We start from the raw sequence: 27,504 nt of genomic DNA, 5'->3' as shown, positions 1-27,504 counted from the left end.
GCAGCTTGGTCCTGCCAGGATGGGAAGGGAGCGTGCAGCATAGGGGATGCAGAGTCCAGCAGGGATCCCCTCTGCCCCTTAGCATCAGCGAGACCCTGAGTGGGGAGTACAGCCCTCCAAGTGCCTCTGGCTGCTGCCTGGGGACAGAAGTCCCTCCAGAGGTAGCCCCTGAGGCTTTCTCCCCAGCCTCAGAGAAACATGACCACTGCCGCCACCGACTGAGCGCCGACAGTACCCCAGATGCTGGGCTCAACAGTCAGCCAGGGCTGCTCACTCTGATTTTATGAACTAACATTTAATGAGTCCTTATTATGCCAAGCACTTTGCATTTACGATACTATTTAACCTTCATAACATCCCATGAGGTTGGTTTTAGTATCTTCACTTACAGAGGAAGAAACCAAAGCACAGAGAAATCGAGTGATTTCTGGAAGGCGGAGGTTCTCATGGGGGATTTGGCAATGTCTGGGGGACACTTTGGGTTGTCTCTGGGTGAAGGCCAGAGATGCTACTGCACATCCTGCAGTACACAGGACGGTCCCTGCCACCAAGAGTGATGTGGCTCCAAATGTCCACAGTGCCGTCCTAGGAAACCCTGGCCCAAGATCTCACCGCCTTTCCTCGCAGAGTTTGGACTTGAATCTTGAGCTCTCAGCCACTCTGTTCTGTGATCACTATCCTCGTTTCACATGTGAGAGAAAACGGAGGCTCCAACAGGTGAGGCGAAGGCTCCCAGCGAGCGCAGGTGGAGCTGGGGCTCCACAGGACCATGCCTCCCTCTCTCCACCTTCCCTGGGGTGCTGTGAGCCCTGCTTTCCTCCTGCCTCTCTGGCTGGGCCATCTCAGTTTCCTTCATGGGCTCCACCTGAAGCTGTTCTGTTTCTGCTCAGGGTCTAAATGAGGTCACCTGTTCGCTGCCCTGCCTTTGAGTGTTGGTGGATGACCAGATTACTCATCCCACAGCAGGGCTACTCCAGCAAGTGAACAGAAGCAGCAGCAACAATGAAGATATCACAGTAGATAGAGACTAGGATTGTCCCTGATAATCAAGGACATGGGGCTCCCTGGTCCTGGTCCCCTCCCCTCCTTGCTTCAAGCAGATTCACTCCCATCTATTCACCAAGGAATGACCTCCAGACCCCACCACAAAACCCCACAGGCACCGTGGGATGCTCCTTGCTCGTGTTCCCACCCAAATGACAGGCACCCATCCCCCCAGACAAGGCAGAGTACTGGGGGTCATTCTAGACCGTTTCCTCTCACCCCTCATCCTGTCAATCACTGCATCCCATCGTTTCTGCTTTTTGACCACCTTGATCTGAATCCATCTGTTTCCACCCCTGCTGTCATGGCCCATCTGGGACACCCTAATCTCCTGCGTGGGCAGTCACCCTAGAAATTAATCTTTTATTTCAGTAAAGTACACGTAACATAAAATTTACCATTTTCACTATTTTTTTATTTTATTTTTATTTTTTTAAGACAGAGTCTTGCTCTGACGCCCAGGCTGGAGCGCAGTGGCACGATTTTGGCTCACTGCAACCTCCGCCTCCTGAGTTCAAGCAATTCTCCTGCTTCAGCTTCCTGAGTAGCTGGGATTACAGACACCCACTACCACACCTGGCTAATTTTTGTATTTTTAGTAGAGACGGGGTTTCACCATGTTGGCCAGGCTGGTCTCGAACTCCTGACCTCAGGTGTACATCTATAAGAGTATACGTGGCCAGGCGCGGTAGCTCACGCCTGTAATCCCAGCACTTCGGGAAGCCAAGGCAGGTGGATCATGAGGTCAGAAGATCGAGACCATCCTGACTAACACAGTGAAACCCCTTCTCTACTAAAAATACAAAAAAAAATTAGCCGGGCATGGTGGCGGACGCCTGTAGTCCCAGCTACTCAGGAGGCTGAGGCAGGAGAACGGTGTGAACCCAGGAGCCAAACCTTGCAGTGAGCCGAGATCATGCCACTGCACTCCAGCCTGGGCGACAGAGCGAGACTCCCTCTAAAAAAAAAATAAATAAAATAAAAATAAAATAAAATAAAATAAAATAGTACAACATGGATGAACTGTAAAAACATCCACAGAGATAGAAGGTAGATTAATGGCCAAGGCAGGTGGAAGGGAGGTATAGACAGTGAGGGCTAATGGGTATAGGGTTTCTTTATGGGTAATGAAAATGTTCTAAAATTGATTTTAGTGATGGTTGTATTACTTTGTAAATATACTCATCAGCAGTGACCTGTACATTTTAAATGAGTGAATTGTATGTGAATTATATTTATTTACTTATTTATTTTATTTTATTTATTTATTTATTTTGAGATGCAATCTCGCTCTGTCGCCCAGGCTGGAGTGCAATGGCACGATCTTGGCTCACTGCAACCTCCGCCTCCCGGGTTCAAGCAATTCTCATGCCTAAGCCTCCCAAGTAGCTGGGATTACAGGTGCAGGCCACCACGCCCAGCTAATTTTTGTATTTTTAGTAGAGACAGGGTTTTGCTATGTTGGCCAGGCTGGTCTTGAACTCTTGACCTCAAGAGATCCTCCTGCCTCAACCTCCCAAAGTGCTGGGATTACAAGCGTGAACTACCGTGCCCGGCCATATTTCAATAAAGCTGTTTTTAACAGAACAAAGCCTGGAGGACAGGACTTGGATATGTGGCCTGGCCTGGCCACCACTGGTCAGCAACTTTCTCTGGCCCTGTTACCTTGGTCCCTCCCTTCACCAGACTCTCCCCTGCTTTACCACTGACCTGGGGCTGTGGATCCCATGTGGTGACTGCCTACTCCTGCATCCTGGGTAAGCACAGCACCCTGGACTTTGAGCCTTGGGCCTCTGTGCACTAAGGTGTGGTTCCTGGCCTCTGCCCTGGCTGTGCTGGGATCCCAACGCATCTGCCAAGCCCTCCCATGCACGGTTGCATTCGTGTCCATTCCTTTATGGTTTTGTGTCTTTGCTGTTCGGGGCCTGTGAATATACACAATGCTGTTGTGTATTCATCAATCTGTATGACGATATATCCATCATTACCTTTAAAAAATTTTTTTGGCCGGGCGCAGTGGCGCACGCCTGTAATCCCAGCGCTTTGGGAGGCTGAGGCAGGCGGATCACCTGAGGTCAGGAGTTCGAAACTAGCCTGGCCAACATGGCAAAACCCCATCTCTACTAAAAATACAAAAAATTAGCTGGGCGTGGTGGTGGGTGCCTGTAATCCCAGCTACTCGGGAGGCTGAGACAGGAGAATCATTTGAGCCCAGGAGGCAGAGGTTGCAGTGAGCCGAGATTGTGCCACTGCACTCTAGCCTGGGCGACAGAGCAAGACTTTGTCTCAAAAAATAAAAAATTTTTTGTTTATAGACATGCTCATGACACGGCCTCAGAAGGTCCTGACAGCATATGACATATGCTCCTATTGTTGCCTTTTTTTTTTTTTGGAGATGGCGTTTTGCTGTTGTCGCCCAGGCTGGAGTGCAATGGCACAATCTCGGCTCACTGCAACTTCCGTCTCCTGGGTTCAAGCGAGGCTCCTGCCTCAGCTTCCTGAGTAGCTGGGATTACAGGCACCCACCACCGTGCCCGGCTAATTTTTTGTATTTTTAGTAGAGACAGGGTTTCACCATGTTGGTCAGGCTGGTCTTGAACTCTTGACCTCAGGTGATCCACCCGCCTCAGCCTCCCAAAGTGCTGGTATTACAGGCATGAGCCGCCACCACACCCTGCTAATTTTTTTGTACTTTTAGTAGAAATGGGGTTTCACCATGTTGGCCAGGCTGGTTTTGAACTCCTGACCTCAGGTGATCCGCCCACCTAGGCCTAGTAAAGTGCTGGGATTACAGGCATGAGCCACCACGCCAGGCCATCATACCCACTATACCCACTCTTTTTTTTTTTTTGAGACGGAGTCTCACTCTGTCTCCCTGGCTGGAGTGCAGTGGTGCCATCTTGGCTCACTGTAAGCTCCGCCTCCTGGGTTCACGCCATTCTCCTGCCTCAGCCTCCTGAGTAGCTGGGACTACAGGCACCCGCCACCACACCTGGCTAATTTTTTGTATTTTTAGTAGAGACGGGTTTCACCGTGGTAGCCAGGATGGTCTCGATCTCCTGACCTCATGATCCACCTGCCTTGGCCTCCCAAACTGCTGGGATTACAGGTGTGAACCACTGCGCCCGGACCATACCCTCTCTTTAAGCTGGGGTCAGCACCCTCTGCACATGCCTTCAGGCGGTGTTATTTTCAATTTCAAGGGTTTGTTGGAGCAGGTTTTCCTCTTTACTCTGAGTGCACCAGGCTCCAAATGTGGCCCCATCCCTCATCCTCTTGTCCCCAGACCTGCCTGCCTCCAGTCCCTGGCTAGGGGGAGTCACTGGTGCCTCCACCTCCCACCCCCTGGCTGAATCAGATCACCTGTCTCCTGGGCATATTGCTATTTTCTCACTATTTTTTTATAGGCCTCAAATATAAAAAGGCAAACAAGACACACCCAGCAAGCTATTTAGCCTGACCTTATCAGTCTCGAAATCACAGTTTATGGCACCCCTGAGCACTCATGTCCTCTGGCTGTGTCCTCACAGCCTGGGCTCCAGGTCCCGTCTCCCCAGTGATCTCACTCCACCCGACCAGGGTGTGCAAAAGCCACTCAGCTGGACCCCGTGCGGGGTCACAGATGTCACCAGGATGGGGGCTTCTTGGGGTAACTCTTCCCCCAAACTCCCAAGGCTGGACATTGCTGTGCCTCCAGTACCTGGAATGAGTCAAGCCTGCATTGCATCAGTGAGAAATGGATACCTTATTTGAAGACACCAGAAGAGGCAGGTGCACACCCTCCCCTGGGTGCTGGTAAGCTGGCTTGCTCTCAGGGCATTTTCGCTTTGGAGTGGAAACCCCGAACATGGCCAACAGGGTGCAAGGCAGTGAAGAGGGTGGGCTTCAGAGTCTGGCAGTCCTGGGTTCATTCCCAGTTCTGCCCCTGGCCCGCTGGATAACCCTGGTTCCTCTAGCCTCTCTGGGACTCAGTTTCCTTATCTGTAGTAGGGTAGTATCACCTTGAGGGTGAAATGTGCTAATGCTAAGCAGAGTGACAGACATTCTGTTGGTGCCTAATGGAGGGAGGTCAGCCGGGCAGGAACCTGCAGGGTTTAGGCCAAAACCAAGCCCAGCCTTTGGAGGCCTCCCCCTGGGTGTGATGTCCCCCTGGCCCTCCAGGGGTGTGAACAGTCCTGATCCCTGGCTGCCTTTGGAACTATCCCAGGCTAGCCTCACCTCCCTAGTCTTTTAGCTTGGTTCCACTGCCCCCTGAGGGCCATCCTCCACTTCAGCCCAGGCTCTAAGTCTGTCTCCCCTAGATGGGCAGGTTGAGGATGGGCAGGGCAGCACTGTCTTCCTGTAAGAGAAGCTGAGGCAGGACAGTCCTGCATGTCCTGGAGGGTGGAACATACTGGCCCGCCCTAGTGCCCAGGGAGCAGGGCCCACAGAGGCTGAAGCCTGGAGCTTGTGTCATCTACAGTTCCCACATTTCAGACTCTCCCACGGCAGGGAGACCCCAAAGCCTGGGACAGGGGAGCCTGGAGTGCCCCTGCAACCCATCTAATTACCTTTCTGTACAACCAGAGCAGGCCAGGTTAGTTTTGTGGGTCTTGGTTTTCACGTCTGTAAAAAGGGGTAAATAATACCTATTTCCGGGGGCGATTGTCTGGATCATGTGGCGAATGTAGGGTTATGTGTTTTGTAATGATCAGCTTACTCTCCAAATATCTGGGCCTCTTGGGGCCCAAGACATTTCTTCCAGACCCTTGAGGAGAAGCCTCGGATTCTCCTTTTTAAGGCAGTCAGCCTTGAAGAGGAGCATGGGAGGCTTCTCCTTGAGGGTGGAGGGCAGAGGATGGCATTCCTGGCAGCCCATGTACAGCTGGTGCCAGGATCCTCCCACCCAACCCAGCATTCTAGTTTCTGATGTCAGATGATGGTGCTGACTTCACGAGACAGGGAGTCTCGGGAGATAACCTGGAAGGACTGGCACAGCAAACAAGGCCAGGGGCCCAGGAAGAGAAGGGAAGAATAGATCAGAGGCCATGGCGGGGACCATGCTAGACAGGGCTGCTGGTGCCAGGCTCCTGCTGGTGGCCAGGGCTCCGTGGACAGGAGGGGCCGGGGCCCGTGGTATGGATGACCCAGTGGGTGGGACACTCGTGGGTATGGGGTTGGACCAGCTTAGACAGAACCTCAGGAGCCAGGTGGCCCATGGGTGGGACAACCTGGCCGCCCAGGGGAATGGGTGCTGGCCGCCGCTGGGCAGGATGTCTGGCTTAGCAGGCCCCAGGGCCATCAGGCCACCAGGCAGCAGCCCAAGGCTGCAGACTGGACACAAGACAGGGTCAGGTGGCAGGTCAGGGCCTGACTAATTAGGACCAGAACTCCAGGCTGCTGGGGCTGAGCCCATGCTCTCTGGCCTACCTGGCAGCTCAGGGCCCTGTGCAGAGCTGACCAGCCATGTACACAGCAGGCTAGCAACAGGTTGGGGCATCAGTTGTTCTGAAGTGCCACAAGGAGAAGTGAGGCCCTGTGGCAGCCGGGGGTGGAAGTGCCATGCAGTGAGCTATCAGGGGACTCTGTGGCACAAGAAACAAGATGTGGTTCGAAGGAGAAGGTGAGTGGGGGCCTCCCAGGCAGACGTGTGGGAAGGGCATTTTGGGCAGGGCCTAAGGTGGGAAAGGTGTGCCTGCCAGGGAAGAGGTGGGTGAGGTACCGGGAGGTCCTCAGGCAGCCAGGGCTGGCCTCGTCTACATTTTTAAAGCTCCTGTGTCCTTCGCAGCCAGCTCCTGAAGGGCCCCCTGGGTCTGACACACAGCAGGGACCTGACGGCTGCTCTGGGGTGGAGCTGCTCTTTCCTCCCATCCCTCCAGTGCTGTGCCCAGAGTCATGGCCCTGGCCCCACACAGGGCCTGACCCCTGCCCAACCCCTCTCCCACGCAACTCAACTGCAGGACGTGCATCTTCTGGAAACCTGGGCTTCGTGACATCACCCTCTCTCCCTGAGCATGAGCATGGGGCCCTGCAGTGGCCAGGCCCCTCCCCAGCCCATCCTAGGACTACAGGTCCCCTGGGTGCTCAGGCTGCCATAACAAAATATCACGGACTGGATGGCTTCAACAACAGCAGTCTGTCGTCTCCCATGAACAGTCGGCAGAGGCTGGAAGTCTGAGGTCAAGGTTCAAGCCCACAGGGTTGGCCTCCTGGAGGTCACTCTCTTTTGTTGCCCCTTCCCATGGCCACCCCTGTGTACACACGCCTCGGGGGTCTGTGTGTGTCCACATTTCCTCTTCTTTTTTTTTGAGACGGAGTTTCGCTCTCATCACCCAGGCTGGAGTGCAATGGCGCAATCTCAGCTCACCTGGGTTCAAGCAATTCTCCTGCCTCAGCTTCCGGAGTAGCTGGGATTCAGGAGTGCACCACCGCACCCAGCTAATTTTTGTATTTTTAGTAGAGACAGGGTTTCACCATGTTGACCAGGATGGTCTCCAACGCCTGACTTCAGGTGATCCACCCGCTTCAGCCTCCCAAAGTGCTGGGATTACAGGTGTAAGCCACAGAGCCCGGTCAACATTTCCTCTTCTTGTAAGGACGCGCTGGATGAGGGCCCACCCTAACAGCCTCATTGAATCTCCTGTGTGTTTTGTAACTGATGTTGCTGTCTCCCCCAACGGAGCTCCTTCGGGGCCTAAGCACTTCTGAGTCGTCTCTGGGCCCCCACCTCTGGCTGCAGGATTTTAAGCCAAGGCGTGCAGCCTTAGGACAGCAACGTGAATACGCCGGGAGGGGCACGGGGAGCCTAAGCACAGGGAGGCCCAGGGAAGAGGCCCCCAGCAGGGACGCTGGTGCTCCCGGGCCCCTGCCCATGCCACCCTTGCCTGCCAACCCTCTTCGCACACAGCAGCACTCTCCTGCCACTGGCATGAGCTTTTCTTTCCAAGTAAGTTTCAGATCCACATTTCCCAGGCCTCAGAGCGGCAGCTGTGGGAGGGAGGAGGCTGGGCAGGCCTCGCTACTGCACACCCCACTGTGTGCCACGATCACGTACTGCCTGCTAGGACTCTGACTGGGCCCACGGTGGCTGCAGGACTGTCCTGGGGCCTTCACTGCATGGCCTGAACAGGGGCTGGGCTCCCAGGGAGGAATGATTCATGGCTGGTTCCCGCCCTATAGACAGTCACAAGGAGCTGGCAGGGTAAGACCTGTACATGCGGCCACCTGGTGCCAGGCACAGCAGCAAGGCCACGTGGACCTAGCCCACCTCACCTCTGCCTGCAGCAGCAGGGCTGGGTAGGGGAGCTGAGGGGAGGGGCAGGCCTCAGACCTCAGTGTCACATCCAGACAGTGTCAGTGTGAGCCTAGGCTCTGCCACACTGGAGCCCTGTGCTCTTGGGCAAGTGACTTAACCTCTGTGAGCACAGTCTTCACTGATAAATCAGGGAGGGATGTGCCCTCTGAACCAGGTTGTGGCTGCTTCCTATGGGGCTGTGTTAAGCACTGCGGGCGCAGAGACTGGAGCTTGCATGAAGGGGCAGGGCGTGCTCTGAAGGCAGGGCTGGAGTCCCTGCAGGCTGGTGATTCCTTCAGCTGGGGGGTCAGGGAGGCCTTCCTGGGGAGGCGGTGAATTGGGGCCACAGGGGCCATGTCTCTCCAAGTCTGGGGCCCAGGCTCCGGTTCCTAGCGCCAGCTCAGGGGTTGGGTGCTCAGCTGTCTGCTCTGCGGCTTCAGGCCCCAGAGCAGTTCAAAGGGCCAGCGCCCCCGCCCCCTAAAAAGACCTCCGCCTCCTGAAAGCCTTACCTGCCTGTCGGGGCCCAGCTGCAGGCCCCCTCCCAGGCCGACAGGACGCCAGGATCGTAGAGGGCACCCGCCGCCCAAGGTCACGTCGCCCGTGGCGCCCCCATCCAGGCCCGCCCCCCGCCGCGCCCGATCGCCAGGACTGCATTTCCACGCCGCCCGGACCCCGCCTGAACCGAGGCCCGCGCGGAAGGCGCCACTGAGTCCCGGCTGGCCGCGGGAGCGCCAGATTCAGCACCCGGCACCCGCCGGAGAAGAGAGGAGAGAAAGGCAGCCGCCTCCCGGCCCCAGCGCCCTGGCCTCGGCCAGCCCCATCCCGGCCCCTTCCTCCTCCCTCTTCTCCCCTTCTCGGGTCCCCCCCGCCTCTCCCCGGCTCCCGGCCCCTCCTCTACCCACCCCTCCTCCTCGCCCCCGCCCCGCCCGTCCCCTCCGCGGTCCCCGCCGCCCGCGTACGGGGTGACGCAGCGCCGCCTCCCGCCGCCCGCCGCCCGCCGCCCGGGCCACTGCAGGGGCCGCTAACGGTCCGGCTCCTCTCGGCGTCCGCGCGCCCCCAGCCTGGCGGACGAGCCCGGCGGCGGAGATGGGGGCGACGGGGGCGGCGGAGCCGCTGCAATCCGTGCTGTGGGTGAAGCAGCAGCGCTGCGCCGTGAGCCTGGAGCCCGCGCGGGCTCTGCTGCGCTGGTGGCGGAGCCCGGGGCCCGGAGCCGGCGCCCCCGGCGCGGGTGAGTGTCGCCGCCGCCCGGGTTCGGCCGGACCTGGCCAGGGAGCGGGGGCGGCTTGGGGGACCCGGCTGGGGGGACCGGGTGCAGGGAGCGAGCGGCTGTGGTAAGGCCGGGGGCCCTGCGAGCGCAGGCGCCAGGGAGGGGTCGGGGCAGGCGGGAGGGAGGCCGGGGCCAGGGGCCGGGCTGTGCGCCGCCGTCTGCTCCGGGAACCCGAGGACAAAGCGCCGCGCAGTGGAGGGGAGGCCGGCGCCCCATCCCCGCGGGGAGGTGGGACCCGGGGTGCGGGCGCGGGGTCGTGGCCCCCGGTGCGGTCTGTCCGCAGGGCACCTCTGGACAAGACGGACTGTGGATGGATCCTGAGGGGGGTGCCAGGCGCTCCCCACCGCGCGCATTGCAGTTTACTCCAAGAACAGATGCTTTTCTTTAGCAGGGATCCGAAACCTGAGAGGCGCCCTTGCAGGGTGAGGACTTCCTGTTAAGAAGTTAAAGAAGGGGCCCCTGACTTTCTGTGGGGTGTGCTCCCTGCTCGGGATGGGGGAATTGGTTTCCGTGCCACGGGTTGGCCACTTGCCCCGCAGAGGCCCTCCGGATGAGGAGAAGAGTGACTTTGGTAAACATGGAGGACGCATAGCCCACCCTGGAGGGCCGCGGTGCCGGGGAGGGACGGCCTCCTCAAGGCTCTAGGGCAGAGCTGTCTGGTGGCAGAGAGGTTGGCAGAGGCTTATAAAGAGGTGCCCTTCCACACTCCGGGGAGTGGGAGGATTGCAGCAGCTCAGGTCTGGACAGTGAGAAGGGGGAGGTGTTGGCGGCACGGGAGACCCAGGCTGGGTGGTAGCGGTGTGTTCCATTTCATTCATGCCCTCTTTGGCAAGTTTTTATTGTGTGCCCGCTGGGGACGGGGGCCGGCATGTGTGACACAGTCGCTGCTGCAGCAGAGCTTTTTCCCTTAGAGAGAGAGAGACAGGGCACACAGAGACAAGTGTCTGATGGAGCTGGGCACTGAGGACAGAGCCCGCAGGGTAAGGGGCAGGGTTGTGCAGGTGAGGGCAGGTCACTGTCTGGTACCTGGTGGTCTCGGCAGTCCTCACTCACGCGGTGGCTTTTACCAGAGACCTGGAGAGACCGAGGGCTCTGCATTCCAGGGACAGATCCATCCAGGCAGGAAAAGCCTCGAGTGTGAGTCCCTGAGACCAGCAGGAGGCCAGTGTGGCAGGAGTGAAGGGAGATGGGGGAGGGAGATTGGGGCCCAGGTCTCCTGCAGCCTTACAGGCTGAGATGGGGACCTGCTTTTCACAGTGAGTGGAGTGGGAGCCCCTGGTGGGCCTTATCCAACTTAGCATTTTCCGGGGATCTCGTGGCCTCTGCGTGGAGGACCCAGACGAAGGATGGGTGCTGCGATTTGGAGGCTTTGGCCCTGTCCAGATGGGAGATGGAGGTGGGTAGGGTTGGATGTGGAGGGACTGAGTACGGGAAGGAGGTCTGTTGGAGCTGCTGTTTACTAGAAGAGAGAGCCCTGCAGGAGGACAGAGGGTTTGTTTTTGTTTTTTGTTGTTTTTTGTTTGTTTGTTTGTTTGTTTGTTGAGTCGGAGTGTTGCTCTGTTGCCCAGGCTGGAGTTCACTGCCACGATCTTGGCTCACTGCACCTCCGCCTCCTGGGTTCAAGCAATTCTCCCTGCCTCAGCCTCGGAGTAGCTGGGATTACAGGAGCCTGCTACCACGCCCGGCTAATTTTTGTATTTTTAGTAGAGACAGGGTTTCACCATGTTGGCCAGGCTGGTCTTGAATTCCTGACCTCAGGTGATCTGCCCACCTCAGCCTCTCAAAGTGCTGGGATTACAGGTGTGAGCCACTGCACCCAGCCTTTTTTCTTTTTAATTATTGGGGTGGGTGTGGCAGAGGCCAGGATTCATGCTGGATGTGCGGAGCTGGAATGGGGTGGGTGTGGCGGAGGCCAAGATTCTCTGGTGGATATTCGGAGCCTGGGATGACACCTTTAGACCCTGTGGGCAGTCGAGGTCAGGAGTTCTTCCGGGCGCTTTCTGGTGCTGAGTGGTGAGGATCTGTGGGTTGGGTTCTGGTGGGGACAGAGTTGAACGTTAGGTGGGGCCAAGGTCGAGGGGTGGTCTCAGACCCATGACCAACACTTGGTTTCCAGCCCTGGGGTCACCTATCTGTGGCTGGGCATCTGAGACTTGACTTTCCTAAGGTATTTCTCATGTCCCCTTTGGTAGAAATGTCACACCCCAAATATCACCCACCAGGGCCCACACACAAGGAGAACAGGTGCCTGACCTGGGCCCGAAGGGTTTGTACTTTGTTGTAAATCCCTAGGCTTCAGGAAGATGACTGCGTCCCCCAAGCACTTCCTAAGTGCAGGCCACTGGGCTTCAAACCGGATGGGTTCCTGAGGGCAGCTGCTCCCGTCCTAGGGATGCAGGGGCCGATCCGCAGGGGCTGGAAGTGACTGGCCCAATTAGCTGCTGTGCTTGTAGCCACTGGGCTGTAAGGCGTCCCTCAGGCTCCAGCGGCCGCAGAGACGCCAGACCCTTACAGGGCATCTGTGTGGGAGGTCAGTCATCACTGCTTTCTGCCTTGGCGTCCCCAGCCAGCTCCCATTATGGTTTCTGGTCCCCCAGGTCAGGGCTTGGTGTGGTGTGGCGTCTGCTTTTGTCCAGCCTGCTGGGGTTTGCCTCTTGGCATGCTAATTACCTCACTCTTGCTAAGCCAAGGTGCTTTTGTGCGGGTTCATCCTGAGCTGCCTGACTGGCCTGCCGGAAGCTTGGTCCCTCTTGGAGAGGGAGGGCCCTGGTTTGTGGGGCCATGGATGGTGGGGCCCTGGCTGGTGGCCCTGGCTGGTGGGCTTCCTCCAGGAAGCAGCCTGCCCTCTCCACCCAGGAGTGCTCTCCCATGCAATAGGAAAACATCAACAAGTTGGGAAACGCTAAGTTGTGAATGAGTTCAAAAATACAGCCACACTGTCTCTAGTTTTTTTCTCATAGCTTTACAGTCCCCAAAAGGAATCAGGCCCAGGTTCGATTCTTCTATGCCTGAGGTCAGTAGGGCCATAGCAGGGCAGAAGAATGTGAACCAGCTCACAGGACATTTAATTTGGTCAGCAAGGTGGCATTGCCCAGCCCTCCCCACTCCCCCAGGTGTATCTGGGCACACTGGGATTGATTAGGTTGAGGAATGATGAGAGGTGGAGAATTGTGCAAAAACTGGCCCTAGGAGGACCTGTGAGATGAGGCAGGAGCAGCCCTGGAGCTCCAGGTGACCAATGGGCTAAAGACAAAGCCAAGGCCACTGTGTGTGCCCTGCTGGGGTGGCCGCTTAGTTATTCCGACTCCTTTGTCTTCTCCGTAGCATCACCCCTATTTCAGATGTGGACAGTAGGAGTGGGAATTGACTGGGCCCAGAGGCAGTGATGTACAGAGGGAGCTGGCTTTGAACCCAGGCACATGCACTTTCGTCAGTGGGTCATCGTGCTGGGACAGTGACTGACTGTACAAGAGCACAGACAAGGACTAGCAATTTGGATCGCTGCAGCTTCCTGGGCCTGGGTGAGGTCTGCACCTGAGGAAGCCGCGACAGCAAGTGCCCTGGGCTGCCAGCCTGGTGGGAAGTAGGGCAGGACGAAAACAGGAACTCGAAGTGGGTCATGCTCGTTGAACTGGAAACACTGCGTTGATATCTGGGTTATTTCCCCTGACTGTCGCAGAACACACTTAGACAAACCCTGCATTTATTCCTTTAGAGTTGGGAATGGGAAGAGTGTGTGTGTGTGTGTGTGTGTGTGTGTGTGTGTGTGTGTGTGTGTGTTGGGGGGTGAGGGGACTACTGCCCAGGCTCTACCTTTGTGGGAGGATCCTCCCCTTCCTTCCACCAACCCCACTTGGGATGTCCCAGGCTGGTGGTGAACTTGTTGGGCAGGTCAGTACTGTGTTTATAAAGCGTGTCCTCAGCACACCCTGCAAAGTGCCTGGCAAAACATAGGCATGCCACAGATACTTAAAAAAAAATGTTTTTCCTGCTTACAAAAGTAAGTCATGTTGATTTAATAATATCTAGAAAACACAGAAAAGCATACACAAAAAGTCACTCTTCGACTTAGACGTGATTAATATTTGGTATTTGTGTATATGTAAATATGCATGAAAGAAAAGCTGAGAAAACATACTGCAGAGTGTTTTCCACGCTACTAATTCCCCTCCTAAGACATGATTTTTAAAAATCGACTTTATCAAGGTCTAAATTGCATGCAATGAAACTCAGACATTTTAAGGCACATAGTTGGTTAAATTTTGATAATTGTGTGCAATAAAACTCAGACATTTTAAGGCACATAGTTGGTTAAATTTTGATAATTGTGTGCACCTGTGTAAACATCACCCGGATAGCAGCAGCCCAGCACCTTCTCCTGGGCCCTGGGCTGTTTTCTCACCAGGGACGGGCACGATGCTAATAGAGTTTCATGTAAATGGAATCATGCCATGTGCACTTCTTTGTGCCCGGCTGCTTTATCTCATTTTGTTTTTTTTAAGATTCATCATGTCAGCAGTTCCTTCTTTCTGGTTACTAAGTCATATTGCATTGTGTGGGTGCACTAGTGTATCCGTTCACCTGCTGATGGGCTTCTGGACAGTTTCCGGTCCATTCACCTTGACTATGTGGATAAAGACACCCTGACCCTTTAGGGGCTATGCTTTTGCTCCTCTTGGGTGCATATTTAAGAGTAGAAAGCTGGATTATAGGAAAATGTATATATATGTGTATATATATATGTATGTATATATGTATATATGTATGTGTATATATATGTATGTGTATATATATGTATGTGTATATATGTATGTGTGTGTATATATATATATGTATGTATATATAACATATTTTATTATATTTTTGGAGTCTTCCTCTGTTTCCCAGGCTGGAGTGAAGTGGCAAGGTCTCAGCTCACTGCAACCTCCACCTCCCGGGTTCAAGTGATTCTCCTGCCTTAGCCTCCTGAGTAGCTGGGATTATGGGCACCTGCCACCAGCTAATTTTTGTATTTTTAGTAGAGACAGGGTTTCACCATGTTGGCCAGGCTAGTCTCGAACTCCTGACCTCAGATGATCCGCCCGCCTCGGCCTCCCAAAGTGTTGGGATTACAGGCGTTAGCCACTGCACCTGGCTGTAAATTCTTACAAGAAAATAGAGGACAGTTTATAATATTGGAATGGGAAAAGGCTCTCCTAACCAAGATGGAATCCAGAAAGAATAAAGAAAAAGCTAGATTATTTGACAAAATAATTTTAAAATTTCTTTTGTAAGATACCATAAATTAAAAAAAAAAGATAAGGGCCGGGTGCGGTGGCTCACACCTGTAATCCCAGCACTTTGGGAGGCCGAGGCGGGTGGATCACTTGATGTCAGGAGTTTGTGACCAGCCTGCCCAACATGGTGAAACCCTGTCTCTACTAAAAATACAAAAATTAGCCAGGCATGTTGGCGTGCGCCTATAATCCCAGCCACTCAGGAGGCTGAGGCACGAGAATCTCTTGAACCTGGGAGGCGGAGGTTGCAGTGAGCTGTGATTGCACCACTGCACTCCAGCCTGGGCAACATGGCGAGACTCCACCTCAAATAATAATAATAATAATCATAATCATAAAATAAAAATAAAAAATGATGGGGGTGATATTTGCAACAAATAGGATAGAGAAAGGGTTAATTTTTTTTTTTTTTTTTTTTTTTTTGAGACAGAGTCTCACTCTGTCGCCCAGGGCTGGAGTGCAGTGGCGCGATCTTAGCTCACTGCAAGCTCCGCCTCCCGGGTTCACACCATTCACTTGCCTCAGTCTCCCGAGTAGCTGGGACTACAGGCACCCACCATTGCGTCCGGCTAATTTTTTGTATTTTTAGTAGAGACGGGGTTTCACTGTGTTAGCCAGGATGGTCTCAATCTCCTGACCTCGTGATCCTCCCTCTTTGGCCTCCTAAAGTGTTGGGATTACAGGCGTGAGCCACCGCGCCTGGCCAGGTTAACATTTTTTGAACATTTTAAACTTACATAAAAATTGATAGGAAAAAAGGCAGACAATCCATTAGACAAATGGCAATGGATATAAGTAGGCGATTCACGGAAGAAAACATTCGGTAGTGGATGCTGAGCGTCTGAGTAGATACTGACCCAAGGCAATGATGAGATGCTGCTCTCATCCAGCAAGGGATGGGGAAGGGCGAAAACACAGCTCTGTGCTGGGGAAGTTTCAGGATGCTTCTGGGCTGGCAGACCCGGTGGATGGGAAGTGGGAACTGCTAGGGTGTTTTTGGAAAGTAATCTGGCAGTGTTTTCAAACTGTAAAAAAAAAAAAAAGTGATATCCTTTGACCCAACAATTCCATTTTTGATGATCTATCCCAGAGAAATTAAACCACCAGTATTTAAGAAACTTTCATACTCGAGAAGATACACTTTCTGTGTGTTTAAGAAACTCCTAATGTGTTTTACTTCCCGTCCCCCCACCCAATTTATTTTTCTTCTCTAACAGTCTAGATTTTTGCATAACAGCGTTTTCTATGAGAAATGCAGCTGAGTCCTGCCTTTTGAGGGTTATCTCAGGAACCTGTAGCTGGTCCAGGATGCATCTCAACTTAATGGCTTCAGCGATTAGCCCAGCGTGGACTTCCGGGCATGAGTTCTCCTCTGTCCTGGAGACAGCCAGCCTGTCACCCGCACATAAGCTCCAGCTACTCGGCCTCTCTCCTAAGCGAGTGGCCCACCCTCACCGCCTGCTGGGTTCTTGATTCTTCGACTGTCCGGATCCCACACCTCTGCTGGGTTCTCGATTCGGCTGTCCAGATCCCACACCTCTGCTGGGTTCTCGATTCGGCTGTCCTGGATCCCACACCTCTGCTGGGTTCTAGATTCGGCTGTCCCGGATCCCACACCTCTGCTGGGTTCTCGATTCGGCTGTATTGGATCCCACACCTCTTCTCTCCTTTCTCGCTGACCTTGGTCCCCTTTTTGCCACAGACTGGCTCAGATGGCTTCTGCCTCCAGCTGGCCCTGGTCTTCCCCTCCCGACCCCTCCTGCTGCCTTTTGAATTTCTTTAGGGAGCACCCCGGCGGCTGAACCCTGGATGATGGGGATTGGAAGTTTAGAGAGCACCCTGAGGGTCACTAATCCCCTCTCCAGTGCCGTTGGCCCGTCCTGACAGCCAGCCTGTGTGCCCCATTGATGTTTAGACACCCTGCCCTGCTACAAAGTTCTTCCAGGCACTGCTCGCCCATGCTTGCCTGTGGCCTGGCTTGCATTCCTGACCTCCCCCTGATCTGGCCCTGCCCCCACCTGCTCCCGGGGCACACGTGCTCACCAGCCCAGCCGTCATTATCTCCCGCATGCCCTGTGCCTCCCCAGGTGCCCTCTGCCCTCCCTGCCTGACATGTTTTCCTCTATCCTCAGCCTCACGAAGGCCCAGCCCTCCTTCCCAGACTCACCTAGCACTGGTTATTTTGCAGTATGTTCCAAGACTGGGCAGCGTTTACACCTTCTGTTTAGCTGGTTTCTCTGGCACTGCTCCAGCAGGGAAGGGCGCTGGTACTGCCAGGTGGGGGTGGAAGCCCAGGTTCCCCTCAGCCTTGTTGGCAGCGGAGTCAGGGGCTGCTTGTTATTACCGGGTGGGTGGGGGGTACAGCTCCCACCAGGCCTCTGCTAAGGCCACCTTGGCGGGGGGTGGAGATGCTTCCTTGCCGCTCCCCACATGCACTCCCCTAACAGCACGTGGATGGAGTGTGGGCACCTTGCAGCTCAGTGGCAGTGAAAGCCCTGACTCCCCACCAGGCCTCCTCTTACTCCACTCCAGCAAGGAGGAAGGGGCACCTCGCCAGTGCAGGGTGGGGGCCCGGGCTGGGCTGCCCCTTTGTCTCCACCAATGCCTGGTGGGCATGAGGCTTTTTACCAGCTGGCGCTGATGGGGGTTCCAGCTTCCTGCGTGGCCTCCCCTGTACGGCCCTGGCAGAGGTTGTGGGGTGCCTGCTCACAGCCTCTCAATGGTGGAAGTCTAAGCTGCTAGTTGGCCACTTGGGCTTGGTTGGAGGGCTGGGCCCGTTTTTTTCTGGGGTAGGTTGTTATTGTCTCAAAGTTTTCTGTCTTGCAAAGCTGCCCCTTCCCTGGCTAGACTGAGTTGGCTTTCACTGGGGCTCTGCGTTTGTACCTGTTGGCATTTCCAGGTTTCAGGCTGCTCCAGTTCCAAATCCAAGATAGACGAGGCAAAGGAAACCCCCAGGGGGACGCCGTGTGTCTTTCTCAGATCCCAGGCCCTGAACAGCTGCCTTTTCTCTGCCTGTCAGAGTCTTCTTATGTTTGTTTCATGTGTGACGTCCAGGGCTTCACTTAATAGGAGGAGTAGGAAAAGCACAGCTAATCCATCCTTCCAGAAGCAGAAGGTGCTTGTGCATTAAAACAATTTCTTTCTCTCTGCTCTTTAGAATAGATTCTTTCTGCTGACCTATTTTCAACTTCACTATTCCTCTATCTGATTCATTCTGCTGCTAAGCCTATCTGGTGATTTTTAAATTTCAGATACTGTACTTTCCAGTTTTAAATTTTTCCTTTTGGTTCCAATAGTTTCCATTTCTTTCCTGAAAACTTTTTTTTTTTGAGATAGACTCTCACTCTGTTACCCAGACTGTAGTGTAATGGCGTGATCTCGACTCACTGCAAACTCCACCTCCTGGGTTCAAGCAGTTCTTGTGCCTCAGCCTTCTGAGTAGCTGGGATTACAGGTGCCCGCCACCATGCCTGGCTTTTTTTTTTTTTTTTTTTTAAGTAGAGACAGGGGTTTGCCATGTTACCCAGGCTGGTCTTGAACTCCTGAGCTCAGGCAATCTGCCCGCCTCGGCCTCCCAAAGTGCTAGGATTACAGGCGTGAGCCACCACTCCCAGCCTGTTTCCTGAAAACTTCAAGTATGTTCAACTGTGTCTCAGTGAGCATGGTTATAACAGCTGCTTTGTTTTTTGTTTGTTTGTTTGTTTGTTTTGAGATGGAGTCTCGCTCTGTCACCCAGGCTGGAGTGCAGTGGTGCGATCTTGGCTCACTGCAAGCTCCGCCTCCCAGGTTCACGCCATTCTCCTGCCTCAGCCTCCTGAGTAGCTGGGACTACAGGTGCCCACCACCACGCCTGGCTAATTTTTTGTATTTTTAGTAGGGACAGGGTTTCACCGTGTTAGCCAGGATGGTCTCGATCTCCTGCCCTCGTGATTCACTTGCCTTGGCCTCCCAAAATGCTGGGATTACAGGCATGAGCCACCGCGCCCGGCCAAAGACTACTTTGAAGTCTTTGTCTGATAACATCAACATCTGGGTCATCTCAGGTTTGACGTCTTTTGATTATTCCCTTGAGAACGTTAACATTTCCTGGTTCTTGGAGTGCTGATTTATCGTGGGTTGTTTCCTGGATATTTGGAACATTATTTTGTAAGGCCAAGTCCTGTTAATGTTTTTTGGAGGCTGGGTGTTGTGCATGCCTGTAGTCCTAGCTACTCAGGAGGCTGGGGCAGGAGGAGCATTTGACGCCAGGAATTGGAGGTTACGGTGTTCCATGATTGTACCACTGTACTCCATCCTGAGTGACAGAGCAAGACCCTGTCTCTTAAAAAAAATTAATAAAAAATAAAGTCATTTGGACAATTTTTCTATTTAATTAAATTAATTAATTAATTAATTTACAGTCTCAGTGTTTCCCAGGCTGGAGTGCAGTGGCTCAGTTTTGGCTCACTGCAGCCTCTTGAGCACAAGCTGTCCTCCTACCTCAGCCTCTCAAGTAGGGGGAACTACAGGCATGTACCATCATTCTCGCTAATTTTCAAAATTTATTTGTAGAGACAGGGCCTCAGTATGTTGTCCAGGTTGGTCTCAATCTTCTGGCCTCAAGCAGTCCTCCTGCTTCAGCCTCCCAAAGTGCTGGAATTACAGGCATGAGACACCAGACCCAGCCAATTTTTCTTTTTCAAAAGCAGGTGCTCAGCCTGGCTGGGTACAGATGGCAGGTCTGTCTCATGTGGCGAGGGAGGTGGGCCCTGGCTGTCCAGCCTCCGAGGCCCTGGCTGCCCTGTTTTGGCCCCTCAGGAGTGAGGCTGGACTCATCTGGTCATTCTCAGAGCCAAGTATTCCTGCTCCAGCCCCCTCTGCTCTGAGTGCCCCTCTGCCCTCAGCACACCCTGGCTTCTCTGGGACAGGGGCCTGCACCCACCCTGCTGCCCCATAGCTCAGACGTCCCCGAGGCCAGAGCTGGAGATAAACCCGGCTCCCAGCTGCTGACTCTGCACACCGGCCTCTCCAGCCAGCGGGCCTGCTGCTGTGGATCTCTGGTGTCCCCGGTTCACTGCCTGTTTCTTGTGTCTTGTCCAGAGCTATCAGTCATAGCGGGTGGGAGAGACAGGCGGTCGGGCTTGGTTCATTCCGGCCAGAACTAGATGTCTGAATGCTGCTTTCCATTTAGGCCAGCGTGTACCATGCCCTGCAGTGCTGTGGGCTTCACACCCAGTGGGATCCTCATAGCCCTCTGCGGCGCCCCTTCTTATCTTCTCGGAGGTGGAGATGTGGGACTTAGAGCTCAGCTCACAGGTGGGGGAGTGGGGACTCAGAGCGAGGCTGCTCCAGAATCTGGGGTGAGCTCCCTCTTCAAAGGCAGGGACTCTGGGATTTGTTTAAGTAGCCCCCGTGGCCTTACATAGCAGGGTGCACGGGGGGAAGAGCAGGGTTCCTGGAGCAAAATCAGTCCAGTTCCCATGACAAAGTTCCCTGAGGCACCGTACGGTCCCTGGAGCCCTTGGACACCCCGTCTCGTCCCTAGGACGGGAGGCTGATGCAGGTTTCCTGTGACCTGACAGTGAGCATGGAGTGGGGACGGCGGGTGTTCTGTGTTGAGATGCCAGCTGGTATGGACTTCAGTTCTGCAGGTGTCGTCTAAGCAGGTCTAGGATTAGCCTGATTCATTTCCTGAACCCACACACAGGGGCTGCGCAGGTGTGTAATTCCACCCTGCCCTCCAGAACCTCCTGGCTTAACAGGAAAAGCACAGTCCTGTGTGTTGGCTGCCACGTGGGCTGTGCAGGTGACATGCCCGTCCACATGCCACAGCCCTGTTTCCTGAGAGGAATGATTTGGCATCCTCAGGTCCAGGCCTCATGTGCATGCTAAGGGAGCATCCATGCTAAGGAGCCGCGGGGGTGGTAGGGCCGGGGGGGGTGGCTGGGCCAGGGGAGTGTTGGGGCGGCATGTGCAGGATGTTCAGAAGCCCATGGACCTTGGGTGGTCACCGGGTGGTCCTGTGGGATGCTGACCAGGCCCCTGCCTGAGAGTGGGGCACGCAGACCACAGCACCCTTAGGCTGGTATCGCGACGTTAGGAGGAGGAAGGATTTCTGGGGTGGGTTCCACAGGGAATGGACACTGTTTACTTGAGATGTGTCCCTAGAACTAAGAAGACTGGGCACAGTGGCTCACGCCTGTAATCCCAACACTTTGGGAGACTGAGTGGATGGATTGCTTGAGCCCAGGAGTTAGAGAGACCAACCAGGTCTCTGAGGGCAACACAGAGAGACCCCATCTCTCAAAAAAAAAAAGGAAAGAAAGAAACAGCTGGGCATGGTGGCACACACCTGTGGTCCCAACTACTTGGGAAGCTGAGGTGGGAGGATTGCATGAGCCTGGGAGGTCGAGGCTGCAGTGAGCTGAGATTGCAGCCTGGGTGACACAGTGAGACCTGTCTCAAAAAAAAAAAGAAGAGGAGACATTGGTGGCTACTAATGGTGTGCTGACAAGGGTCAAAGGTCACATTTTATGGCATGAAATAGCAGTAAGTTATAATTGGCAGGTACCTTATCCCAGCATCATGAACTTTGGGGGCTTGCTATGAGATTTTCTTCATCATCCGTGCGGTCAGAAAAACCACGGCTCAGCCTCACTGGCTTGCAGAGCAGAGGTCTTTGGGCTAAATTTGGCCACAGATTTTTTTCTGTGTTTGATTTGCATGGTGAGTTTTTCTCTTCCTTTTAAAATCGTAACTAATGTTTTACAATCAGAAGGTTTCCCATAAAAAACGAAACTTGGGCGCATCCCTGTATGACAGCAGCAGCTGCAGCGGAGACGAGGGCTGGGGACATGCAGTCGTGTCTGGATAAGTCGCAGCTCAGGGCTGACCTGTGGGCGTCACGTGGGTTCTGGCTTCCCCCACCTTCCATCTGTGTATTAGACCCATCAAGGGCTGTGTCAGGGTGGACGTGGTGGGCGGGGAGGGGCGGGGGACAGTTTGACCATCTCTGAATTTCCTGCACGTGAGATTTCTGGACTCTCCCTGGCAGTGGTGGGCAGGGCTGGTTTTTGGTCTTCCTTGGCATAGGCAAGCACTCACCTTAAATTTTTAATGAAGATCAGATGTTCACACAGCTCATGTTTATTGAGCGGCGGGTTGCCAGGGAAATGCGTTTGCATTGCATGTCATTGCAGGGGAATCAGGACTCCCAGCCACTCGGATCTCTTGGGTGTTCTTCCTCTGGGGTGACCCTTACTGCTCGGACTCTAAGCGGGCCGGGCATGTGGAGGTCAGTGTGGCCCGTGCCACTTCTGGGCCTCAGCATCCCCTGCAGTGTGTGTGGGTGTGATCCACAGACTTCCACACTGTACTTGGCACTGCTCCAGTGGGCGCAGTGGGCAGCGGCCTGCTCTCTCACCCCGTTCCCTCTGCCGGTTCTCATGTGGCAGCTTGCATTAGGGAGAGTCCCAGGGACCGCTGTGCTCCCCTGTGCTCTTGGCTGGGAACTCGCTCTTGTTCTCGTTGCATATGCCCAAGAGGCGAAAGACATCTGGGGCCTCCCGACGGCTGCGTGAGGTCTGGAGCGGCATGTTCTGCCACCTTGACCCTGCCCTGCCATAAGCGTGCCCACACACGTGCACCCATGTCACTGGAAGACACTCAGTGCCCCTGTGACACACGGGAAACCCATGGGCCCTCCTGCTGGATGGGAGGCCACTGCGCGTGGCTCAGTTTAATCCAGGAACTTCTAGTGTCAAAGCTGATTGACAGCAGGCACTGTTTTCATCTGTAAGTCACAAGCATGAAATAAATTTAATTCTAGTGGATCACAACAAGCACTAAAAAACACAGAGAACAGAATGGAAAAAGAAGCAGCTGGAAGTCAGCGTGCTCTCAGCTGCCCCTAGCAGGCATTACCCAGACTGTGGCAAATGCTGCAGTGGTCTGCAGAGAGGGAGCCAGCAAACGCGTGAGCCGCACGAGAACCAGGAGGCCAGCCTCACTCGCTGACGTGGCATTTGATTTTTCTGGAATGTGATGGCCATTTGATCATTACCTTTATTGAAGAGCTCACTGCATGTCAATACGAGTCACTGTGGTGTCTCACGAGAATTCTGTCACGAGAATTTATCTCTGTCAGCAAAAGAATATGAAAGTGCCCCCAATTCCCACCTTCCGCCCTTTGCAAGATGTTCCCACAGCATCTGTCCACCTGGGTCAGGTGTGTTTTCTCCCGCGGATGCTGTGGCATGTCCACACACCACGTGCTGTGCGGGGATGCTGCTTGGTGCCGGCAATTTGAGACTAACCCTCAGAGGGCAGTTCCTTCTGCTTCTAGAGGACCGTCTGCATTCTTCTGTGTGCCAGCCCTCGGTGGCCCCACTGCCGTCCACATGACCTGCCCTCAGATGAGCAGGCGCCAGCTCTCCAACCGGTGGACGCTGGCAAGCGTTTCCTGAGCCCCCGCAGGGAGCTGCTCTCCGTTTGCTCAGATTCTTGGCCCGGTTCTTTGTCTCCTAATTAGAAATGAGAGTATCGAAGACTAGGGCATAATGCCTATGACACACCGAGGTGAGGAGAGCAGGAGAAGGGGTGAGTGCTGCTAGGCTGGAGGCGTCTCACTGTGGAGTTCTCTCACTGTGGAGTCCTCAGCTTAACACAGGGACAATGGCCTGAAGGAGGAAGGAGGCAGAGCCTCCATCTTGAGCCCAGCCTTCTTTTTCTTTTTTTTTTGAGATGGAGTTTTGCTGTCTTTCGCCCAGGCTGGAGTGCAGTGGCGCAATCTTGGCTCACTGCAAGCCCCGCCTCCCTGGTTCATGCCATTCTCCTGCCTCAGCCTCCTGAGTAGCTGGGGCTACAGGTGCCCGCCACCACACCCGGCTAATTTTTTGTGTATTTTTAGTAGAGACGGGGTTTCACCATGTTAGCCAGGGTGGTCTCGATCTCCTGACCTCGTGATCCGCCCACCTTAGCCTCCCAAAGTGCAGGGATTACAGGTGTGAGCCACCCCGCCCTGCTGAGCCCCGCCTTTTTGACAAGAAAGGAAGCCATCATTTATCGGACATTTTTGTGCTTGAAACTTTTTCACCCTTTATCTTATTCCAGTTTCTAAATCCCCTATGGGGTTCATCGTTCCACCCCCTTGACACCATGCTCCAGGCTTAGCGGCTTTACAGTAAGACTGCAGCCAGATACAGGCCAAAGCCACGCCAAGTCCAGCCACTCATTGCCACCTGGGGAATGTGTTCCCACCATGGCCGCACCACTCCAGGTCTCCTGAGTCAGCAAGGAAGCCCTTGTCCTGAGCTGCACCCAGTGCAGATTGACCCTCAAACAACATGGGGGTTAGCGCCCCAGCCCCACGCAGTTGAAAACTTTTGACTCCCCCAGCACTTAACTACTAACAGCCTACTGTTGACTGGACGCCTTGCAATAATATAAATAGCCGATGAACACATATTTCCTATGTAGCCCGAATTATATGCTGTATTATTACAATAAAGTAAGCTAGAGAAAAGAAAACGTGGTTAAGAAAACCATAAGGAAGAGAAAATGTGTTTACTATCTGGTAAGTGGAAGTGGATCATTACAAAGGTCTCCATCCTCGTGGTCTTCATGTTGAGTGGGCTGAGGAGGAAGAGGAGAGGAGGGATCAGTCGTGCTGTCTTAGGGGTGGTGGAGGCGGAGAAGACGGAGGAGGTGGAAGGGGAGGCAAGAGAGGCAAGTGAGCTTAGTGCCACTTTTATTGAAAAATCTGGCCAGGCGCGGTGGCTCATGCCTGTAATCCCAGCACTGTGGGAGGCCGAGGCAGGCGGATCACCTGAGGTCCGGAGTTCGAGACCATCCTGGCCAACATGGTGAAACCCCGTCTCTACTAAAAGTACAAAAGTTAGCCGGGTGCGGTGGCAGGCGCCTATAATCCCAGCTACTCAGGAGGCTGAGGCAGGAGAATCACTTGAACCTGGGAAGCGGAGGTTGCAGCGAGCCAAGATCACACCACACCTGGGTGACAAGAGCAAGACTCCATCTCAAAAACAAAAAAAAAAGAAGAAGAAAACCCCACATCAGTGGACCCTTGAAGGTTAAGCCCATGTTGTTCAGAGGTCAGCTATATTCTTCTTCTTCTTTTTTTTGTTTTCCTGAGACGGAGTCTTACTTTGTTGCCCAGGCTGGAGTGCACTGGTGTGATCTCGGCTCACTGCAACCTCCGCCTCCTGGGTTCAAGCAACTCTCATGCTTCAGTCTCCTGAGTAGCTGGGATTACAGGCACACACCACCACACCTGGCTAACTTTTGTATTTTTAGTAGAGACGGGGTTTCACCATGTTGGCCAGGCTAGTCTCGAACTCCTGACCTGAAGTGATCTACCTGCCTCGGCCTCCCAAAGTGCTGGGATTACAGGCGTGAGCCACTGTGTCCGCCCTGTGTTCTTATTCTTGACGTTCCTCAATAAAGCTGTGCAGACAATATTGAATTTTGTTCCTCTATTAACTTTTCTGTCCCTTTTTAGAGACAATAATTCCATTTATTAATCTGTGTGTAAAAGGAACGTGTGTAAACTAATGACCCCTGCTGGCATCTTTGTCTTTTTCTCTTGCCAGAGGAGCAGGTACACCTTGCTGCAGGTCCAATGTGGCAGAAGGTGCCTGGATTCACCCCAGGGCGTCCTTGGTCCTGTTCAGTCTCTTGCCCTGTCCCGAACACTTGTGCTGGTCTTGTGCTGGCACCCCTGGCACGGCACGGCCTGCAGCCTGGCTAACATGGCAAAACCCTGTCTCTACTAAAAATACAAAAATTAGCTGGACCTGGTGGTGGGGACCTGTAATCTCAGCTACTTGGGAGGCTGAGGAGGGAGAATTGCTTGAACCAGGAGGTGGAGGTTGCAATGAGCCGAGATTGAGCCATTGCACTCCAGCCTGGGCAACAAGAGCAAAACTGCATCTCAAAAAAAAAAAAAAATGACGAGACTCCATCTCGTCAGCATGGCGAGTCCCTTCCTGGGCTCTTGGAGTCTGTGGGACTGAATGGGCAAGGCTGAAAGTTAGTAACCCGTAGACTCAGGTGACCGTCCTGGAGTCATTCGTGACTTACTGTGCTATCTGTTGTACGGTTTCCTAAACCAGTCAATCAGATGTCGGGGAACTGACCTGACCGCTCACTCTCGGACCGTGGCTTGTTCTCACTGCCTGTCGCCACTTCTTATCAAACAGCCATGGTTCTGGTTATCTGCAGGCATTAGGAGGTCCCGAAGCCTGCGCTCAGTGGTCTAGGAAGATCGCGGTGTTCACTGTCATATCCATAGGTGGTGGATTCCTGACTCACTGTCTGTGTCATTGAACCCTGCCCCGAGCCTGGCCCGTGCTGGGTCCTGGAGCTGCAGAGGCCTGGCATTAACTCTGTCTCATAGGACGAGGATGCCATGGCGTCAGGTGCACTCACAGGGTTTGAGTGCCATGGTCACTTCCTTGCAGGACCCAGGGGGCAAGGCCAGCACCTCAAGAAATAGGGGGTGGTTAAGGAGGCAAGCCGTGCCAGACGAGAAGAGCCACGTCTGAAGGCTGGTGGCCTCCACATGCCAACAGGGAAGCTGGTCCACGTGCAGGTGTCTGGGATGCCCTGAGATCCCGCGTGGCTGTCCTGTGTGGACACTGACCGGCAGAGCGGAGAGGGGCCTGGAGCATCGGGGTTCAGGGTTCTAAGGGAGGGGAAGAATAAGAAGTGGGTGGAAACTGTGTTCGAGAGTCAACAGCCTGAAGGGCAAGATAGGAAGCCAGGACCTGGTAGTTCACGCCTGTAATCCCAGCACTTTGGGAGGCTGAGGTGGGCGGATCATCTGAGGTCAGGAGTTCCAGACCAGCCTGGCTAACATGGCAAAACCCCATCTCTACTAAAAATACAAAAATTAGCTGGGCGTGGTGGTGGGCACCTGTAATCTCAGCTACTTGGGAGGCTGAGGAGGGAGAATCGCTTGAACCGGGAGGTGGAGGTTGCGGTGAGCCGAGATGGAGCTATTGCCCTCCAGTCTGGGCAGCAGGAGCAAAACTCCATCTCAAAAAAAAAAAAAAAAAAAGATGGGAGGCCCAGGTGGGGCACACCAGAGGGTGGGGACCCTGAGAGTCACTCTGGACCCCACATCCTATACCCAGGAGCAGGATGCACACAGACACCTCCTGAGACCTCCGCTCTCCAGCCAGACTTCATCCTCTGTAACCCACCCCCTCCCCATCAAGTCTGCTCCCCTGGGGCTGGCTTCACTTCAGAGGGAATCAGGAGGCCCCACTACTGGTCTTTCAAAGGTTTCTACAGTGGTCAAAGGCCCAGTTCAGACACTACCCTCCCAGGTTCCTAGAACTTGATTTCCATGGGCCACAACTTTAAAAATGATGCAAAATTACTACAAATGTTATAGCAATTTTTTTTTGCATTTAGCTACGGCAAAAATACAGTATTTTAGCTATATTGCAGGTTTTATAGCCAACCTAGGAAGCTAACCACAAATTATAACATTCTTCTGTGTAAGGATATATCATACATGCCTAACAGTAATTCCAGAATAAGCTTTTGGAAGCTACCTTCCTCAAACTTGGCTTTGCTGTCTTCAATCCCATGCTCTCCTGGGCAAGTTCTTTCAGGCCTTGGACTTCAGTTACCCGTCACCT

At 54.0% G+C, this 27,504-nt stretch overlaps 1 protein-coding gene and 1 long non-coding RNA gene across 2 annotated transcripts in view; one reads left to right on the top strand and one right to left on the bottom strand.

The window, feature by feature from the left end:
- Positions 1 to 9,246: 9,246 nt before the first annotated feature.
- The window catches only part of CERK (ceramide kinase), a 55,855-nt gene continuing 37,597 nt past the window's right edge, over positions 9,247 to 27,504 (top strand). The window contains exon 1 of the mRNA XM_001137835.8: positions 9,247 to 9,545. Within this exon, the coding sequence (XP_001137835.1) occupies positions 9,404 to 9,545 (142 nt within the window). The 5' untranslated portion in view covers positions 9,247 to 9,403. The remainder of the gene's footprint in view (positions 9,546 to 27,504) is intronic.
- LOC134809667 (uncharacterized) lies at positions 15,265 to 24,677 on the bottom strand. Its single transcript, XR_010155942.1, has 3 exons — positions 23,058 to 24,677; positions 17,744 to 22,959; positions 15,265 to 16,665 (listed from the first exon to the last, which is right to left on the bottom strand). It is a non-coding gene; the product is annotated as an uncharacterized LOC134809667 (long non-coding RNA).

This window comes from Pan troglodytes, chromosome 23, assembly GCF_028858775.2.
Source record: "Pan troglodytes isolate AG18354 chromosome 23, NHGRI_mPanTro3-v2.0_pri, whole genome shotgun sequence".
Classification (NCBI taxonomy): domain Eukaryota; kingdom Metazoa; phylum Chordata; class Mammalia; order Primates; family Hominidae; genus Pan; species Pan troglodytes.
Note: the sequence above shows the minus strand (reverse complement) of the source record. Positions and strands in the feature narration are given on the sequence as shown.